Raw genomic sequence first — 15,546 nt, forward strand, 5'->3', positions numbered from 1 at the left:
AACTATATGATATGAAGTCAGCAGTCTTCAAAAGTGAATAACACACACACATAACTGATTCCCCTCCTGAGTAGCCTGTTGTTACCTGGGCTTCCCACCATAACTGCATTTCCATCCGTGTAGCAGAATGGCAGGTTGATTCAGGGCTAATTCCTGCAGATTCATTGCAGAGACTTTCTTATATACCCATAGTAACTGTGCTCTGACTACTCTAAAAATAATTTGCTGCAACCTTTAGACTGTAAGAGATACAGAACATCTGTTTGCTATATGTGTCTTTTCAGAAATAGCCAATGATTATAACATTGGCATTGCACTGTGATTAGTGAATTGACTGAGGTTTTCAGAACAGAAATAAAATTAACAAATTAACCTGAGAAATTCTTAAATTTGCTAAATGTTGGTGCTTGAAAATGTGTTCATGCAACTACAAGTCACACCTATTACTACTCATGGCATGTCAACAGAATGTGGCATAAACATTTCCTACTCAACTAAATTATTTTTGGGTGAATGGCAAAATGTGTTCTTAAAAAAATACAGGTCCATTGTATTGGGTCACAGGTTCCACAAAATTGCATACAAGGATTGGCTTCATTCAGAAGCTACACCCTTCATTGTATGGAACTCTTGAGTGTACAGAACTCAATAGCTTCCCGCCTTTTTATATTTGCTACGTAGTTAAAAAAATCAATTTTTTCGTTAGCATTCCCAAAAAATATATGTTTTCTTGTAGAACAGCGCCTAAAGCAAATGGAGAGAGCAAAGAGAGCAAGAAAACATACAGTATATTTTTTGGAATATATTTTTTCCTTTTTTTGGGACATTTTTTACACAGTTGAGAGACTGAAAGAGAACGGCAGGAGGGAGATACTCTAAAGGGCTACCTATTTCTTTATTGTTGTATATTGTTTTATATTGACCACTATAGTTCTGCAGGAGCCATGATTACCGCTGGCTCTTGGTTCTCATTGAACCCTGCTTTCTAAATTTAAGAAAAAACAACTTTCTGGTTCACAAACATGCAATGTTCTTAGGCTTAATCCCTGCTGAGGACTCTTTTGTATCCTAGTTTCCCTTAGACAAAGTCTATCTGTCTGTGACTTTCTCAACTGACAGACCCAACATCAAATTAAACTCACTTCATACCATTTCTTACTGCAAAACTTCTCTCAACTTCTGCCTGTCTCTGTCTCTCTCGCCACAAGATATCAGACTCTCTCCTTTTTTCCAAACCTTCAAACAATAACTAAAGACCCACCTCTTTAGCGAAGCATATACAAAGCATCTATACAAGAATATATTTTATATATATTTTTTATATAGAGACAATATATACAAGAATATATTTTATATATATATATATATATATAAAATATATTCTTGTATATATTGTCGCTCGTCTATCGATATGATTCTCCACTAGGGATATATGATTCTCACTTACAATGAGTAAGTCTCTCTTGGATTTAAATAAATACTTACTCAAATCGAGCCTGGCCCCAAAGTTCCCCCTGGGCCTGACTTGAACCATTCAGATTCACTCAGGATATTAACCAGACAGCTTTATTTGAGATATACATTAATACAGAGTAATATAGTACAGAGTATTAAATAATAGCTCATACGTCCTGAAAGCTTGTGAGGACGTTGAGGGAACAATTATCAATACAACAGATGACTATTTAACCATTTCTTCATCCATGGGGCTGATCCAGAGACATCCAATCATCATTCTTGTTTTAGCATAACTGTGTCACTATTTCCATCTTAGGGACAGACTCACAGTCTCAGTACAAAAGCCAAATAAGGTCCATCTACTGTGTCAGCACAGTGTCCATAATGGTATCTATGCTGCAGTTTCTGAAACTATATGTGTCTTTATTGGCTTTGCACTATCAATACTTGTGACATGAGACAACAGATGTATTCCGTGTTCTGTGCAAACATTCTACATTCTAATAACAGAATGGCCTTTAACCTTGAACTTCTACAACACAGCAATTCTGTATGAGTGTCATGTTCTATAATCTTTGTTCTTTGATAATAACCACTTAAGGCTTAAATCTAAAACCCTGATATCTACAGTTACCACCTCTTGTTCTCCCATTCTCCTCTACCTCTCCCTTCTGTAAGCCATTGTGGGCAGGACCCTCATTACCTAATGTATCAATTTGTCTGCTAATTATGTATCCATTTTCACTGGGTAAATGTTGGCACTTTTCAACAATAATAATAGGCCTATTTATCATGCTGTATAAAACATTGGAGACAAATATCACTGATGATGTTGCTCATAGTAACAAATCCATGTTTTAATGAGAAGACCCCATTCCAGTCCTCCTACCAAAATATATTTTATAGAGTTAATTTGGTCTGACCAACCATTGAAATTGCATTACGTGTTGATTTGTAACAGTTTGATGACAAACCATTAGCATTTCTTCAAGTGTAGATTTTTGCAGTCAAATTGACTTTGAGGCGTCTGAGAGAGCACAACTATGGAGGGAGTTCCCTCATTTTATCATCATTGTGATGCACAACACTGGATCTATTACACATGACAAATTAGTGAATGTGGCCACACCATTTAAACGGTTAGTGAGGGGCTTTTTTGTTTGCTTCATGATAAATTATATGGACCTTATATAAATCTACAGCTACACATCTAACATTGTATGTTTACATCAAATGGATTGAAGGTTGCCATTATTATTAACTCTGTGTGAGAAGTATATGTTATATTGACCACAAAATTTGTTGACAAGTGATTACGTTGGCCCTTCCTTTTTTTGTTCCCCCTGTTTAGGGTTTGATTTTAAAACTTGTACTCAATAGTTGAGATAGTATATTTAAGAACACTTGGTGAAGTTGTCTGTGTATAATTTCCTCTGATATACTTGAAAAGAGTAATCATGTCCCCTTTTTCCAGAGAAAACATCCCCATTTTCGACAGTCTTTCCTCATAGCTTAATTCTTCAATTTCTTCTACCAGTCTAGTTGCACATATCTGCACTTTCTACATTAATATCATTGTTATTACTATCTGTAACCCCATCTTGGCCACCCCCTGTGCCATAGGATACTGTATACACCATTAATATATTACCATGGGAATTTCTCTCCATGGCAGTGTCTTCACCTAGTGGGAACCGGGGATACACCTATGGGTGGCCTCACTAGGAAACAAATGTTTAACCACACCATTGCATTAACAAATCTTATATAGGAGTAAAGAAAAGGCAAGATTACATCACAAGGAAGGAATTCAAACAATATAAACCCTGCCCTGGGGTACCCATGTGTTGTTCTAATTCCTCACACATTCTCTTCCCAGGACACAGTCCCAAATTCCACTCCAAGTGGAGACAGAATCCCAAGAGCTATTTACTGCAGGTAGCACTACCTGCCCCCTATACCTCTCCTTTGGGTAGAGTCAGTAGCACCCACATAGCAGGCACCTGATCGACACCGCTCCTAACACAGGGAACACACGCCAGAGCCATTCCAATACCTTTACCTCATGCAGATCACTCACTGATGGCTCACACAGAGCTGGTACTGGCGATACCCTTTCCTCAGGCAGAACACTCACCGAGGGCTCACATAGATCTGGAAAAGGCATTCACAGTGTTTCACAGAAGTCTTCAGAATGGCTTCAACACTTATCCGGAGTATGAGCACATCCCAGCCTCTTTCACAGGAATCCTTTACCAAGCAGCTCCTGTCACATTCTCTTGCTGTCTCTGAGAGCTAAACCCTCCATGGTCAAGTTTCCCAGGCTTGGGGTCCCGCACCCCAAGTCCTCCATGGGCCTCTCAATTCCTTATTCCCCTACATCTCTGCTACAGTCCCTGCACACTGATGTGAAACCAGGAAGTAGACACTGAGCACATGGCAGCTCAGCTGTTTGAAGAAGTGTCTCAACAGTGACACCTTCTGGCCAAATCCAGAATCTACCAGAGCACCCTGCACAGGGACAGAGAACTCACTCCCCCTTCCTTATCTAATTTAGGTCCAACACATTTTAGCTTGTTACAGCAGGGAATTTTCAACCGTGTGGGAATTTCCCACCATAGGGGGAATTTAACCCTATGGATCCCTACATATACAAGGACTGAAAACAAAAACTGCACTGCATACTCAAGATGAGGCTTTACAAGGGAACTTATAGTTTTGTACAATTTAGTAAAAGTGAACATAGATACAGTAATTAAAATACCAACCTCAAGGTCATAAAAGAATGGTCATAAATGAATTAAAAAACAAGGACAGACCCCTCACTCCACTAACTACACCAATCCAATTAGAAAATGTATTTTTCTCCACTCCTTATAATATATCATTCATTTTTAAATATCCCTTAATTTAATCAGTAACCGTGTGGTTAGCTTTAGCAAAACCTGAGTATATCACATCCACCTCCACCCAATTGTCTAGGCTTCTGCTCACCTAATTTGTCTAGCAAGATCTATTATGCATCTATTACCATGTTTGCACAAACCCATAATATTGTAATTTGTGGGTGTTGGACAGTGCTAACTATGAATTGAATGTCCAACAAAATGGCCAGTGCCGCGTGGCTAGCTGGGGAGTAAACAATAAAATATTAAGTGCATAGTGTAGTATGTCATAAAATAATCAAATCATCCTTTGAATATGAATATAAGCAAGTTTCCTAGATTACACTTTTATATTGTTGAGATGTTTGCGAGAGAATATTGTTTCTGCCATGATGTGTGCTAAAGTGTTATTTACATTTTTTCCAGTTTCCTTGTTTTTATTTGTTAGTTCATGTCTGGTTCATAAGCTTTATTCAGTAAAGCCATATATAATCCATATATAAGGAGAAGGAAGATAAGGTGCTTTGGCAAGGGACAGCTGTCTTTTCAGGGAAAGGTTGGTCATGAGTTCTGTCTGGAGAGCAAGAAGCTACAACTGTGTGGAAGTTACTGTGCTAAAAATTGTCAAGTTAAATATATTCTCCATAAGTAAAGATCAGTGCTTCAAAATAAAGTGTTATTTGTTTATACATCTCTGTCTCCAGTGATTATTGGTATTAAGTTCAGGCTCTAGAATTATAATGTGACATTTTGGCAGAAATATACAGAGTATAAGCCCAGCATTGGATGCCAGGATGGTGAATATCTCCACAGCCACCATATATTTGCCCTTGGCACTTAAATATGTAGGTATAAAGGACACCCAGACACAACAAAATACTAACATGCTAAAGGAGATGTGTTTGGCTTCATTAAATCTGTCTGGTAATTTTCTTGCTAGGAAGGCAACAATAAAGCAAGAAATAGCTAAACTACCAACATAGGATATGGCAAGACTAAATGCCATGATGGACTGTTCTCTACATTGCAGGGTTATTGTGCTGACTGTTGATTTGGTGTCATAGTGCACATATGGTGGAGCACATACCAACCAGCAAATACAAATCACAAATTCCCCAGAAGAACAAATAAATATCATAATAATTGATGTGTTAGAGCCAAACCATTTCCTAAACTTGTTTCTTGGTTTTGTGGCATTAAAAGCCATAATAACGGTTACTGTCTTTTCTAGAAGAGAAGATAGAGAAATGCTAAACATAAACACTAATATAATTTGTCTTAAAAGGCAGGTCAATGATGTAGGCCTCCCAATGAAGAGAAAAGAGCAGAGCAAGGAAAGTATAATTGACACAAGGAGGATGTAGCTGAGATGGCAATTATTGGCTTTCACTATTGGAGTGTTCCGATGCCTTACAAATAGCCATAGAACAGTTGTAGTGATTATGCTAAATGTAACAGTAATTGTGGTTAATAATGTCCCCAAGGGTTCTGTGTAGGACAAGAATTCTATAGTCCTTTTGATACAGAGATTTTTGCTAGGATGAGACCAGTGATCTTCAGGGCACTTCACACAATGCTCAGCATCTAAAGGGAGAAAAATGTAAGATTAACAATCTTTAAATCCTGCTTAATCCACTGAAGCAAAGTATTGCAAACTGATTGCACAATCATTGATAATGTCAACTTAAAATAAGCACCATTGCTACTGATCAGAGTTATAGCATTCTTACATTAAAACAATGACTGTATATTGCAAAATCCATTTTTAAAAAGAGCAAACTGATTTTTTTATATTTAATTTTGAAATTTAACATGAGGCTAGACATATTGTCAGTTTCCCAAGAGCCCCCAGTCGTGTGACTTGTGCTCTTATAAACTTCAGTTACTCTTTACTGCTGTACTGCAAATCTGAGTGATATCACCCCCGCATGCTAAGAACAGAACAATGGGAAGGTAACCAGATAGCAGCTCCCTAACACAAGATAACAGCTCCCTGGTAGATCTAAGAACAGCAATCAATAGTAAAAATCCAGGTCCCACTGCGGCACCTTCAGTTACAATGAGTAGGAGAAACAACAGCCTGTCTTTGATACACTTATGTAAAACTGTTATCATTAATATGATAAGTTCTTCTGAGCTCCCTAGAAGCGAAAATGCTTTAACACAGAGGCATCACACCCTTGGTGGTGCCTATGTGCCTATGGTTTAGCGTCTACTACAAGGACTACATATCCATAACCTACTCAATCACCCCAGCTCTCTGTGTTTTTTGTTACAGAGAGAAGACATTATGAGAATGCGGCGCATGATTTATTTCAGCACAAATATATTAAATTGACTTTATGTACTCTATCACTATATTCACAATGGTCTGCGAAAGAGGCCACCTGGGTCACCCAAGTTACAGAAACTTAAAATCAGAACACTTTGCTTTCAAGTTAATTTCCCATGATGGTAAGATACAATTTCTTTAGCAACCAGGGTTCCATAATGTTAGGAGGCTATTGGTCATCAGTTTTTTCTGATGGATAGGGGAGGGTTGAACTGTCAGGAACACTGTTGTCAGTGGCATGCCTCCTTCTGAAACTTTTCTAAAACCAATTGCTGGATAATTGGCCCGTCTGCCTTTTCAAACCATCTAATGTCCTGAGATTCTGTGCATGAGTCCTGTTCCTACCTTGTTTTTGTTCCCTCCGATCTGACTGACTGGCCTTGGCATGTTACCTCTGCATGTTCTCTACCTCAGCTTGTTTTATAAACTTTGTTTCCTGCCTGTTCTGTATTTTCCATTTTTTTATTATTAAATCTCATTTAAATAAGCAGATCTTGTTAGCAGTGTGCTTACTCAGTCATTGCGATCTTATAAACCAGTATTTTCTGCCAGAACCCAAAAACTATTTAGAAATGATCTCTCCATGGCATTGGTTTTTATCCAAATCAATGATAGCAACCATCTTAAAGATCCCTGTAATATATTGTATAGTGGATACATTTTCTGTAAAATTGTAAAGTACATGATTTACAAAGCATAGTAAAGAACACAGAAAATCTTGCCTACCTATGCTTTACAATGAGTTCCTGAATTACTTATTTTTATCTATTACAAAAGAGAATTTTATATTTTTCTTTCTCTCCGTGTATTAATCTAATCTAATCTTACCTTTTTATTACAGTAAAATTGCCTAAAATACTAGACTAGTAATTATGTATTCGTTTTAGACACACCTGATAAATTGGATATTTCTCCCTTGGAACACTGAACACAATCAAAGCAACACGGTGGTTTTCCATTCTGAAGGGATTTATGAAAACCAGGCAGACAAGGTTCACTGCACACTGACCGGGGAGACTTAAAAAGAAAAAAAATGAGAATATTTTGAATTCTGTAGCAGTATTGCTATCTTGTAATCAGAACAACTCTATAAAAAAACTTCTACCTGATTGAAAAATGGATTCCAAGATAATACTCCATCATTTATGATAAACTGTTGAGCACTTGAAGGCGATGCTGGAACAAATGTACCCAAATGATTTTTTCTAACTGTGTTATTTGGATAGATGAGCCAGTTGACAATATCAAAGTTGGCAGAAGGGTCGCCATTCTCACTGAAGAAAATGTTCTTTCCAGATGAATATTTTAACTCATTTTTTAGATAATTGCTTAACTAGAAAACATAAAGGACCAGAATAATACCACAGAATCCTGTATAATGGATATTTCTTTGACAATGATATCCTATGAAGATCCACCATATCAAAAGGATTTGAAGGGTTCTGATTCTTGCTTTGAAAGATGTAACATTTACTTTAAACTATGAAATAACACCCATTCAATTTATAATTGTTAGAATAAAATTCATAATATGAATCAACTATGATGGGAACCTCATGGAAACTGTTTGTGAATAGTGTTCACAGTGTAGCAGTATTCTTTCTCTAGTAAACTTTTGTAGCATATTTCACAGGGAGGTTGATCAACATTCTCATTTTAGTGGATTTAAAAGTTTTTGAAACAACACAAATAAACACATTGAATGCCATGCAATGTATTATAATATTTCAATATATAAAGTGTGAAAAAAAATCTGAATGATCCAAATAAATCTATGAAAAAATCTCATTTTAAAATTTCAAATTTTTAGCATTTTAGAGAAAAAAATAAATTTGTGATAAAAATAGATGTTTGAATGTTAGCAAATAGGCCCCAAGTGTGGTTATGCTGGAATTTTACAAAAAAATGGTGATCTTTAGCCCACAGCACTTCACTGTTGTTAGTCAATGTGGCCCACAGTGTAATGGTAAAAGTGGTGAAAGTAGTAACCACAACTTAAATGCTTATCCCTTGCAACTGGAACAGAGAGGCTAGCAATGGAGTAAATTTGAAACTACAACTACTATTATTTTTGAGAGGCAGATAACACTTTGAGGCCCATTTAATAAAGGTCAAATGGTAGGGTTATTAGATCTTTTTGAAATCACAATTAAACTCTATAGGGGAAATGTAATTAAAAATCGCAAGAAATGTTTAAAATGGCATTTTTGCGAATGTTTAGTGCTGCTTGCAATGTAAAATCATTACATTACATCATCTGAGAATGTTCACAAAAGCCATTGGGTTGCAAACTTTTTGATGAAGTTGTTGAGGTCTGTAATCTGTCAAAAAGGACCCAAAATGACATGAAAGTTATTCAAAGATCCAAATATAAAAAGTACAGTTAAAAAACATTGTTTTAAAAAAATTTTGTTACAATATTACTGAATCCAATAAAACCACTATGTGAAGTGATACCATAAATTACATAAAAAGCACAAAATCTGCAAATACAAAATACAGGTGTATATAAACACTACTCCCTCCTACAAAGAATCCTAATATAGAAAGATTAAATCTATAAGTTATACAAAAATAGAAGAATACATAAGAATTTACTCTTACCCTATAGAGGGATTACTGGAACAAAGGGAAGCTGACCCTAATACCTAATTAAACCAGACCGTGTCGGTATTTGTTGATCATCTGTAAAAACAAAAAATATAATTTTTGAAAAAGAATAAATATAAAAACATTTTTTACAAAAAGCAAGACATGTTGAAATCTTCATTGAGCCCTTTCGGATCACGTGTCTGCAGGAGCCAAATCCAAAAACATTCTCTTTGGAGTAGCAGCCTTTTAATATCCTGTCCTTGCCTAGCAGTTACTTTCTCTAATACCTGCCATCTCACTTGTGACACCTGATGTCCTTGAATAAAAAAGTGTTTCGCCAATAATGTTTCTTTTCTTAGTCTGCCCTTTTCCTTAACCGCACCAGCATTCTCTGGTTTAAACTGTCTTATTACACATTTATGTTCATTTAAACGGACTTTAATCGGTCTTGTGGTTTGGCCCACATAGGCTTTGCCACTAGAGATGTCGCGAACTGTTCGCCGGCGAACTTGTTCGCGCGAACATCGGGTGTTCGCGCTCGCCGGAAGTTCGCGAACGTCGCGCGACGTTCGCCATTTTGGGTTCGCCATTGTTGGCGCTTTTTTTTGCCCTCTCACCCCAGACCAGCAGGTACATGGCAGCCAATCAGGAAGCTCTCCCCTGGACCACTCCCCTTCCCTATAAAAACCGAAGCCCTGCAGCGTTTTTTCACTCTGCCTGTGTGTGCTGAAGAGATAGTGTAGGGAGAGAGCTGCTGCCTGTTAGTGATTTCAGGGACAGTTGAAAGTTTGCTGGCTAGTAATCGTTTTGATACTGCTCTGTTATTGGAGGGACAGAAGTCTGCAGGGGTTTGAGGGACATTTAAGCTTAGGTAGCTTTGCTGGCTAGTAATCTACCTTCTACTGCAGTGCTCTGTATGTAGCTGCAGTGGGCAGCTGTCCTGCTTCTGATCTCATCTGCTGACTGCTGCAATAACAGTAGTCCTTGTAAGGACTGCTTTTATTTATTTTTTTGTTGTTTTACTACTACTACTACTACTACTACTATAAGAGCCCAGTGCTATTAGTCTAGCAGTGTTGGGGAGTGGGACTGGTGTGCTAATCTGCTGCTCCTAGTAGTTCAGCAGCACCAACTTTAATTTTTTTTTTTAATATTCATTTTTTTTTTATTTTACTTTTTTTATTTTACTACCGCTGTAGTAGTGTATAAGTTGACCTTTTAGGCATTATTTGCCCTGTAGGCATTATTTGCACAGTGTTTTCTTCAACCCGCCATCGAGCTGTGTGACCTTGTTCACATTCTGTCTAAATATCCATAATATTACCGTCTCCAGAAAAAACACCGGAGTCACTTTTTTCAAGCAGCCATAATATATTTTACGTAATCCGTATCCACCGCTGTAGTAGTGTATACGTTGGCCTTGTAGGCATTATTTGCCCAGTTTTTTTGGCCACAGCCACTGAAGCACAGAGGCCAGAAAAAATATGCCATATAAATGCTGAAAATAGTCATTTTTTGCCATACGTTGACTCAACGTATATGGCAAAAAATGACTATTTTCAGAATTTATGTGGCATATTTTTTCTGGCAACTGTGCTTCAGTGGCTGCAACCAAAAAAACTGGGCAAACAATGTCTACAAGGTCAACGTATGGCGAAAAATTACTATTTTCAGCATTTATATGGCATATTTTTTCTGGCAACTGTGCTTCAGTGGCTGCGTCCAAAAAAACTGGGCAAACAATGCCTACAAGGTCAACGTATGGCAGTTGTTTAAAGAGAACAGTAGATTACTAGCCAGCAAAGCTACCTAAGCTAAAATGTCCCTCAAATCCCTGCAGACTTCTGTCCCTCCAATACAGAGCAGTATCAAGCAGATTACTAGCCAGCAAACTTACTATCATCTGTCCCTGAAATCACTAACAGCTCTCCCCCTACACTATCTCTTCCAAGCACACACAGGCAGATTTTTCAGATACATTTTTGCCCTTGATCCCCCTCTGGCATGCCACTGTCCAGGTCGTTGCACCCTTTAAACAACTTTAAAATCATTTTTCTGGCCAGAAATGTCTTTTCTAGATGTTAAAGTTCGCCTTCCCATTGAAGTCTATGGGGTTCGCGAACCGTTCGCGAACCGCTCGCGTTTTTGCGCAAGTTCGCGAATATGTTCGCGAACTTTTTTTCCGACGTTCGCTACATCCCTATTTGCCACAAGGGCATTTAATACAATATATAACATTATGGCTGTCACAGGTGGAGAAACAGTTAACAGGGTGTTTGGTCCCTTGTGACGGATGTACCACTACATCACCAGCAATAATGCCATTACAATGTCCGCATTGTCTACAGGGGAAAGTCCCCTTGCTATTCGTGGTTAAATGGAGATCGAAATTTTGGGTAGGTCTCGGTTTAATAAGGTCCCCAATGTTTCTGCCTCTTCGATACGAGAATACAGGGGGAAGATGAAATAAATGTCCTATTTTTGGATCAGCTTGTAGCAGACCCCAGTGTTTTAAGATAAGTCTCTTACACGCAGCAGAATTGGTGTTAAAGGTAGAAATAAAAGGGACTCGAGTGCTATTAGCACCTGTTTTCTTACACTTCCCAAGGACGTCTCTCCTAGGTATCCCTGCCACTTCGTTCTTCACCTGCAGTAAATTGCCTCTATTGTAGCCCTTGTCTGCAAATTTCTCCACTACTTTAGTGGCTTCCAAATCAAAGAGTGCATCATTGGAAGTGATACGTCTCACTCTCAATAATTGACTCTTAGGCAGACCTTTGAACACCCCAGGCGGATGATGGCTAGTAGGACGCACCAAAATGGCTAGTAGGACGCACCAAATTTTATATATATAAAATCCAAAAAGGTAAGGTGCACACTGGGATCCTTTGTAGCTTTTTTAAAAAAGATAAATTTTATTCAATACATGTTAAAAGGAGGTCAACGTTTCGGTCTGTTCCTAAGACCTTTATCAAGACCAATATATATAAAGCACTGCATTTTTTGTTAAGGACACCACAATTATTGAAATGGACAAATCTATAAATTTTTCTAAACTTTGTTAAGGAGAATATTTCCTTAAACCTTCAAAAAATTGTGTCAAATATAATTAGAATCTCAAGTGGACCCTACCAAAAACTAATTAATTAACTAATTATTCCATCCAAACATGACCCTTTTCTGCTTTCTTTAATCAACTGGTACCTGTTTAACTTCTTAGTATTCTGCCTGGGGCTCCCCAAAATTATCTGAAATTGTGGAAAGTCACTGGAAAATGGGAGAATGCTTAAGAGCAATGGGAGACTGGGGTACAGATCCCAATACCTGGAAACTCCCTGCTTCTGCACAAGTCAGTCCCATTGCATGCTGGGTATTGTAGTCTTACATTCATTTTTTTTGCATTACCCAACATGCATTAGGAGATGCAGGCTTGGTACATTAGGGCAAGAACAAACTTTGGCTGGTTTCCAAGGTACAAAGCATCCAAAGGCCTAAACATTAGCCCAAATCCATGCCTTGGCTAGTTTGTACTTTCAAAACCTGCCTGAGCTTTAATAGTTTAATTGTTTTCCATCTGAAAATGGGATCCCATTTGACATAGTTACATAGTTAAATCGGGTTAAGAAAAGACAAAGTCCATCAAGTTCAACCCCTCCAAATGAAAACCCAGCATCCATACACACACCCCTCCCTACTCTCAGATAAATTATATATACCCATACCTATACTAACTATAGAATTTAGTATCACAATAGCCTTCAATATCATGTCTATCCAAGAAATCATCCAAGCCATTCTTTAGTCTTATAGTCATCACAACATCACCCGGCAGTGCATTCCACAACCTCACTGACCTCACTATTAAGAACCACCTACATTGCTTCAAATGAAAGTTCTTTTCTTCTAGTCTGAAGTGATGCCCTCTGGTACGGCCTCTGCTATTTGTCTATAATGTCCTCTAATGTACTTGTAAAGTGTAATCATGTCCCCTCGCAAGCGCCTTTTTTCCAGAGAAAACAACCCCATCCTTGACAGTCTACCCTCATAATTTAAGTCTTCCATCCCTCTAACCAGTTTAGTTGCACTTAGTCTCTGCACTTACTCTCTCCAGCTCATTTATATCCCTCTTAAGGACTGGAATCCAAAACTGCACTGCATTTTGAATAACAGCACCACATTAGCAAATGTGTGTCTCTTGGCACAAGGTCAGGCATCAAAGAAACCTGGATTCATCAAGTCAAGTAGTTTGGCAATCAAAGATCTGAGCTCTTTTCATACCCAATGGTGAATACTATCCATAATCTTTTTCAAACTGTTTATGTAAATTAAATATAAATTTAAATTGTGTAAATTGTGTAAAATATCATTAAAACAATTAATAATAATACAGGATAGTTGTACTGTAAGTAAAAATTAGATTGCCATGTATATTAGGTGTGTGGCTGACTGTAAGAGGCTGGTTGATAAAAGGTTAGATTTTAGTGGTTTTAGAAGTTTATGAATTGACAACTAAACCCACACAATCTACGAATGTCATGACATTTATTAAAAGATCTGAATAAAAAATAATTCCTAAAATCAGATTTTTCTCCACCACACAATATCAATATTTGAAATATACCTATCTCTGAAATAGCTTGCAGGGCTTTCATTATAAATTCTTAATGAGCAGCTCTGTTTTGTTCTGGAAGATGTTTGGGCAAAGCCTACAAGAGTTACCAATACTAGAAAAGGTAACAGGCTGTTTAGAGGGGAATTCCACATTTCTTTCATTTTGAATCAGATCCATTATCACCCCTTAAGGAGGTAAAAGTTTTAATATTAAAGTATATTTCAAAAACATTGGCATGAACTCAAGCCTGTGGTTTTTAAATTACATTTTCATTGTTTTTGGCTGCTTTTTTAAATCCTTAATGTGTGGTTTCTAAATAGCCAGCTCTGCAAAGTCTGAGATTTATTTCCTATTTTTGTTTTAATTGTCTTAGCAATAAATATGACTAATTATTCCATTTTAAACCGCATAATAGTTTTTATTATGCTACATATCAAGAGAATATCTCAAAATATTTCATACACAGCAACAATAACTGACACTAAGGGGCAGATTCACAAAGCCTCGACTGTTTTTTTACTTCGACTTCGACGTTCGATTCGACGGGCGAGCAATCCTCCGATCGGGTGAATAGTCAAATTCGATAATCGAAGTGGACAAGTACGATTATCGAAGGATGTATTCGTTCGCCTATTCGACTATTCGACTCGACTCGAAGGATACCTTATTTATCAAATCTTCACCCGAAGTTTTATTTGTACCCCATCTTTGACCTACCGAAGTTGATTTTGGACTTCGACATTCGAATAGTCGAGGAAAAATAATCGAATGGTCGCGGTAAAAAATCGTTCGACCGTTCGATTTTCTTCTATTTTCCTTTGCTGGTGCTCTCCACTGTTGTGGGTGTATAGTGACACCTAGGGATCACTTTATAAACTGTTTTTTTAGTTCTGGCTGCACTAGAGGTTTGGTGAATTACATTAAAATAAATACTGACACCAGAAACATGTTTGTTTTTGCATCTATCAGAATATAACCTAAGATTTTCAAGTATCAATGGCTTAAAACATTATTTTTTAGTTCTATTTTTTTTAAACATCACTTCAAATATTAATTGGCCCTATCTATCCTTACGCTTCACTAAATGGTTAAATGTTTAAAAGCTGCATGGAATGCTGGGAAACACTGGCTTACTTATAAAAACCCCCACCAGATGCCATTTGGCTTAGATTTTTTGCAAAATGGACATTTTGCCAGAAGCCATTTTTGAGGCCCAAGAGCAGGCTGAGGAGCAGGAACACCTTGTCCCTGCTAGGATCAGGCAGCCTCGTCACTTCAGGAGATCTGTACTTTGTTTGGACGAGCTGTCTGATGATGAGGTTGTGAGGATGTTCCGTCTGAGTCGTGCCGCCATAGTGCAGGTTTATGGTCTCATCAGTGAGGCCATTGAACCTGTGACGGCACGGTCTCAGGCAGTGCCTCTGATGTGCAAGCTGCTTGCAGTTTTGCATTTCCCGGGCACTGGCAGTTTCCAGCAGGTTTCTTCATGCCTCATTAGCATGAGCCAGCCCACCTTTAGCAGGATGTTAGCACAAGTGCTCAGGGCACTACTGCAGCACTCGCGAAGGCTCATTTCCTTCCCCTCAACTCAGGCAGAGTGGATAAGATTGAAACAGGATTTTTTCCTAATTGGCCAATTTCCAAATTGCCTAGGAGCCATTGATTGC

At 37.8% G+C, this 15,546-nt stretch overlaps 1 protein-coding gene across 1 annotated transcript; it reads right to left on the reverse strand.

The window, feature by feature from the left end:
* Nucleotides 1-4,748: 4,748 nt before the first annotated feature.
* On the reverse strand, nucleotides 4,749-15,233 carry LOC108699030 (vomeronasal type-2 receptor 26). The gene is made up of 5 exons (XM_041573939.1): nucleotides 15,170-15,233; nucleotides 11,915-12,090; nucleotides 7,781-8,008; nucleotides 7,569-7,692; nucleotides 4,749-5,927 (listed from the first exon to the last, which is right to left on the reverse strand). Exons 1-5 carry the CDS (start codon nucleotides 15,231-15,233, stop codon nucleotides 5,020-5,022), a joined length of 1,500 nt encoding a protein of 499 aa, XP_041429873.1. The 3' UTR covers nucleotides 4,749-5,019.
* Between the last annotated feature and the right edge of the window lie 313 nt (nucleotides 15,234-15,546).

This window comes from Xenopus laevis, chromosome 8L (assembly GCF_017654675.1).
Source record: "Xenopus laevis strain J_2021 chromosome 8L, Xenopus_laevis_v10.1, whole genome shotgun sequence".
NCBI classification, from domain to species: Eukaryota; Metazoa; Chordata; class Amphibia; order Anura; family Pipidae; genus Xenopus; species Xenopus laevis.